Genomic DNA, 5,878 nt, shown 5'->3' on the forward strand with positions numbered 1-5,878 from the left:
GCAGTTCAGTACGCGCATGATCAAACACCTGATTTGTTTAATCCACAATGAATTCATCACATCCAGCCCACCGACTGTCAAGACGTCGCACACACTAAGCGCTATCCTTCTTTCTGTCTTGAAAAGAGAAAGGCGAGTGGGCGAGTGACTGAAAAAGAAACAGAGGGGCCTGTGTTTACACTGGCAGAGTGAGCGGCCTGTGAGCCCCATGGAAATGGCCAGCTCACATCTGATGGCGAGAAAGCTCCACCATGACTGACAGGGCCTGGCTTTTGAAGCTCTGCACAGTCAGTGCAGTCTGTTTCTCTATGTGCCTCGCTCCCCCGGGGTAGCCACACCAAACAAAACAAATAAGAGAGATTAGAAGGAAAATGGTTGCCATACCAGGGAACACAGAAGGAGAGCCTTCACTGAGGGTGAAGGGGTGCATGTGGCACGGAAAAACTGGACCCTCAGTGAGTTGTCCGCTGAATTCCTATACACTGTAATTCCAACACTAATAGAGGGGCTGGAATGCCAAGGACATCCCAGTGGAGTCATTTCTGCGACTGTCTTCATCAACAATGTACAGTATTTCATCTCCGGAGAGGAAAATGCATTTACCAATCACTGGCATACATTTTCCTTCCATGTTGTGCTGATAAGTTTCCGCCATGCTCTCCAAGCCATACTCGCCATTTAATTGCATTTAAAAAGGAAAATAACAACCAGCACAGGGCCCCAGTGGTCTCACAGCGGACCACAAACACGAACTGATCTTCTTTAAAGGGTTGCGTAAATCTTCAAAGGGGAGTTTTCAGTGTAAAGCCCACTATTACCATCACTTTCACAATACCAGCTGTCTTCCTGGAAGAGAATGGATTTCTTGTATTGGCATTTAGATTTCCAGCAACGGGCTCAGACTCTATTGATTCCCATAATTGCATTAGATGACTTTTGTCCTTTTCAAAACAGCTTTATAGCTATAGATTGGTTCATGGAGCCAGGGCATGTCAAATAAGAGAGGTCCAGCTGAAGAGAAAAGGGTTCAAGAAGTGCAAGAACAAGATTAACGGGTGAACAGATCAATGAACCAACAGGAGAGCACAGTCTGTGATATCCACCGTTGTAGCTGAAGGGATGGAGCTGAAAGGTATGGGTAAACTGTATAGGAGTTGTAACTGCATATGTATACAATTACATTCCTCCTTTGGTGTTTTTCCACACCGCTCTAGATAATCTTATATAGATATTTGAAGATAAGTGTTAAGAGTGATGGTGGAAGAAGAAAAAGTCGATTAACAAAAAAAAAGCTCTTATCCCAGTCACCCATGTCATGATGATAGCAGCACCTTTTATCTTCTCTTTGCTCTTCTTTAAGAGAAAAAAACTTATCAAAGCTAGTAAATTGTATGAAATTCTTCTTACAAGTCCTTCCCACCAAAAACAGCAGCTTTTATCGATTGTGGAACTGACAATCTGCAAATATGGTGTTATAGAGCAGCTTTAAAGCTGTAAATAAGCCTATGTGCGCCATCTAGTGGAGGAGAAAGAGAAAAGACATGGTAGCAAGTATGAAAGGTTCATTATTGATAAACAACAGTGACAGAAACCACCAGACACAGGTGGATATTTTGTTTCAGAAGTGCTGTTTTTATTAAATTGATTACAGTAAAGAAGTAAAATAAAAACAAAATTTAACAAAGCAGTACTTTAACAAGAAAATCATTACTTTATGAGTTCCAACCCTTTCAGAAAACCTGGTAAATCTTGTGAGTATGCTTTTTCCCACAGGTGTAGTGCAGCTCACACACGATCATTTCAATGCACTCTGCAAAAGAACTAATAGAGCTACACAAACTAACATTATGAGGATTCCTTGTAACTAGGAGAAAGACAATGATGGTAGCAAACAGCTGGAAGCAGTCGCAGTGACCAACAACACGCTCAGCCTCTGAATGACTGAATAGGTTCTGTCTGCAATCACTCTCAGACAGACTGGAGAAAGTATGCTGTCTAATTTATAAACACAAACAGATCCAACACAACACAATCCTTCTGAGTCAGTCTCTGCTGAACCAGACTTCACTGCATCTCTCTGCAACTGTTTGCCAGCTGCTAATTTAAATGTGAGGCTGCCGAATGCTTATGTGACTCTGCAGCTGAATCATCGTCCTGCAGCAGCTGTGTCACCATTCGTGTAGAAATGTCTGAAATTATGCTTCAAAACTATCAGGTCCTAGCTGGACTCTGAATGTAAGTACATAATGTGAATTTCAGTGTATTGCCATTTTATCACCATCACCAAATCCACTTTAAAGATAGCAGCTGTCTGCAAGTGATCACAGACTTGGTCGCCATCTTCAAAGCAACTATTTGAAAGCCAATGAGATCAGTCAGTTGCAAAAATGTTTGGTCGTGCCGTCGTCTCCACCCACTGTTTTCCCTAGTGTGACTGTAGCATAAGATACTTTGTGGATCTCCTTCTGTGTTCCTTTTTCTCGGTGAGGAGAGTCCATTGAGTAGTTTCAGTCGACTGTCACACCTTCAGGCAGCTCCACCACAACAGGTTCACAGTCGTCCAAGTCTGAATCGAAATCCCATCTGAACTTCTTGGTCAGGTGGGCTTTGAATTTCTCTGCTCTCTTACGCAGGTTGGCATCTACACCAGGCCCAATGGCAAACTGGAAAAAATCCTGTGAAGAACAATTAATCAAACAATTTTATAAACTGGTAACTGTAAATGTGATCTGTAAAAATTCAGGTGATGCTTTGATACTGTGGTCCATTTTTTGTTTGCAAGCATTTCTGTGTGTCGTGGAGATCATTCAGGATTATGAACGTATGTTGTACAGATCGAATTATAAACTGTCCTCAGATACCAGCCATATAAAAATAGTGTTGTGAAAGGTATTCAACACACTGGCAATTTAAACATCCCTTTCTCATTGCATACGAATTATTATCTTTATAATTATTTTTTTTTACATTTAACCAGAAGAGCATGCAAAGTGTGGAGCAAGCCCAGGTTTAATCTCCGCTGGGGTTTAAGTAGTACAAATGCAGGGTTCAACATAACCAACAGGCCAATGGCCCAAGGCCAGCAGAAAACTCTACTGGGAAAGTTGATAGCCCAGCTGCTGACCCATTTGGACCAGTGACGGTGTTTCCACTGACCGATTTACCCCTGAACAGAGCTGACCGAAATGATCGACTGTTTTTAGCTGCTTTGACTTCCATTTGTTTATTTATTCCACTACATTTATTTTAAACCTTTATTTACAGCTTTTTTCCTAATAATCTTCTTCTTTTAGCTGCGTCATTTACCACAGTGGATAATCTGCCTCCATCTCCGCCTATCCCTAGCATCCTCCTCTGTCACACAAACTCTCTGCATATCTTCCTTCACTACATCCATGAATCTCCATATTCAGCTTCCTTTGTACAATCTGGCCACTATCCCTCCTCTGCATATGTCCAAACCATCTCAGCCTTCCCTCTCCAACCTCTCAAACCTGAGCTGTCCCTCTGATGTACTCAATTCTAATTCTGTCCACAGATCACAATGTAGTCTGAATACAGCTTGAATCTACTAATAAATAATGATATGTTCCTATAGCATAATCTTGAAATTGAACTGTCATTTTTGTGGGCCAATAAAGTCACACAAGGAGCAAGTAAAAGGCTGATCTTCTGGCTTGTTGGTTGAAAAGTGTGATACTGGTTAATGGACCCTAAATTACTTAAGATTAGTTTGCAAGAACACATTTTTTCAACTTTTTAATATCACAACATCTTGGTTGACATCTAAAATCAATTTTGCACCAGTGAGATGAATATATATTATTTAGTTAGATATAAAGGAGCATCAAGTGACAAACACTATAGTCTGATTTGTGCATGTACCTGCAGCGTGGAGGTAAGGAAGTTGTTTTGAGATACAATGTCAACAAAAAAATCAGGAGGTATTTCTCCAAGCTGGTGGTAGAGCACGGCGATGAGCCCCAGGTAGAGGTCCTTGCGCTTCAGAATGGACTCCTCTGAGCGGCACAGCAGAGCGAGGAGGCACTTCCAATGCTCGAAGCCCTCGTACACATTTCCAAAGAGAAAACACACAAAGGCAAACTGCAGCTCACCTGAGAGAGGGGCTAAATGTCAGTACTTTTTCTTGCATAATGAATCAAGAGTAACCCATTTTTAACAAATGTGATACATACCTAGCACGTTAAGAGCCTCCTGCATGTGGTTCTTCTCCAGCACCGTCTCCAGAGCGTAGCTCAGGTCCATGCTGCACTTGGTGATCTCAGCCGGCGTAGCCCCGGGAGGGTAGGTCTTCTTAGGGATGACAGAGAAGCGCAACTCCGTACCCTCCCTTTGTTTCATCTTGGGGAGCCTGTCAAGCCCCTCTTTCATGCTCTGACAGGCCGTGTCATTCCTCGGCTGCTCCGCCCTGTCTTTGGTGTGTGTGAACTGAAGCTCGGGAATCACGTCACTGAATGCACATACTCGACCTGAGAGAGGCTGCAAGTTTTTGGCCATTTCCTCACTGATACGGTCAGTGAGGGACACCCACTTCCTCATCACCTCATAGGGATAGGGGCCCAGGTAAGGATCCAGCTCGCGCAAGCTGGCACGAATCCGACTCAACTCCTCTTCATTCTTGGAGGCTGAGAAGTCCAGATCTTCTTCCTTGGCGTCCCAGTTGGCCAGTATGATCTCTCTGGGTTTGAGAGAGAGGAAGAGGCCTGTCTTCGGGCCAATTTGTCCTCCATAGCCTGAAGAGCAGTAGTGGAGGAAGTGCAGACCAGGGGGGATCATTTTAACACCCCGGAAACGAGGACCCACTTGCCAACTCTTGCAGTCGATTCCGAGCTCTGTACCCTGAGGAACACCCAGCAGCACGAGGGTAGCTCCCTCTTCGAAAAGCCTCAGGGCAACATCTGGATCCATGTCCACACTACCACTGCTGCTGCTGGCCATGTCTTTTAAGGGGTACTTAACGTGAATCTACTAACGAATTAACTAACTAAACTCTGCTCTCACCTGTTAAATGCAGATCACTCAAACGGATTTCCTCAAAAGGTCTAAAACAGAGAGCCGCTGCTGCTTTGACGCTAATGCTTTCAATTGATGCGATTCTCGATGACTGAAAACATGGCAAACAATTTTAAAGCTACACTGTGTTAGTAACTTCGGTGTAATAGCCTTTCTCACAGCCACACTTCATACATCCAGCTGTTGACGTTTCGAGTCGTTCGTATGGTGGAAGTTGTGCCACAAATTTCTTGCTCCGGACGGAAACAGTACCATGAAACACATTTGTGTCCGTCTACTTTTAATTTAAATACATTAATTAATAAATTTAAAATGTTATAAATCGTTTATGTATAATAGAATAATTATATAGATATATTATATGATTTGCGCATGTGTATAGTTATTGTATATTATCTATATTTGCACTTCGTCTTTTGCTTGCTGCCTGTAGGTGTCGCCAGAGATCTCACCCTATGCATCGTCCTCTGTCTCACCAAACCTTGGCATTCTCCCCTTCGCTACATCCACGAATCTCTGTGGTCTTGCTCTTTTCTTCCTCTTCCTTCTTGTATCCGCGCATGTCCATCTCAGCCTTGTCTTTCTAACTTTGTCTCCAATCCACTCAACGTAAGCTGGCCCTCCAGTAGACTCATTTCTAATCTTGTCCATCCTTGTCACCACAAATGAAAATCGTAACATTTTCAACTCTGCCACCTCCACCTCCTATATTTTTGTCTGCCTTCATTACCTCTGCTCCTTGCATCCTCACCTTTACCCCCCTCTCAGTCACACACATGTCTTGCTTCTTCTGACTTTCATTCCTCTTCAGTGCACACCTCCACCTCTCCAAGCTCTCATCCCC

The 5,878-nt window shown here is 43.3% G+C and overlaps 1 protein-coding gene across 1 annotated transcript; it reads right to left on the reverse strand.

The window, feature by feature from the left end:
• Window positions 1-1,611: 1,611 nt before the first annotated feature.
• On the reverse strand, window positions 1,612-5,246 carry aar2 (AAR2 splicing factor). Its single transcript, XM_040008242.1, has 3 exons — window positions 4,197-5,246; window positions 3,886-4,115; window positions 1,612-2,675 (listed from the first exon to the last, which is right to left on the reverse strand). Exons 1-3 carry the CDS (start codon window positions 4,957-4,959, stop codon window positions 2,508-2,510), a joined length of 1,161 nt encoding a protein of 386 aa, XP_039864176.1. The 5' UTR covers window positions 4,960-5,246; the 3' UTR covers window positions 1,612-2,507.
• Between the last annotated feature and the right edge of the window lie 632 nt (window positions 5,247-5,878).

This window comes from Simochromis diagramma, unplaced genomic scaffold, assembly GCF_900408965.1.
Source record: "Simochromis diagramma unplaced genomic scaffold, fSimDia1.1 OVJJ01000545.1, whole genome shotgun sequence".
Lineage (NCBI taxonomy): Eukaryota > Metazoa > Chordata > Actinopteri > Cichliformes > Cichlidae > Simochromis > Simochromis diagramma.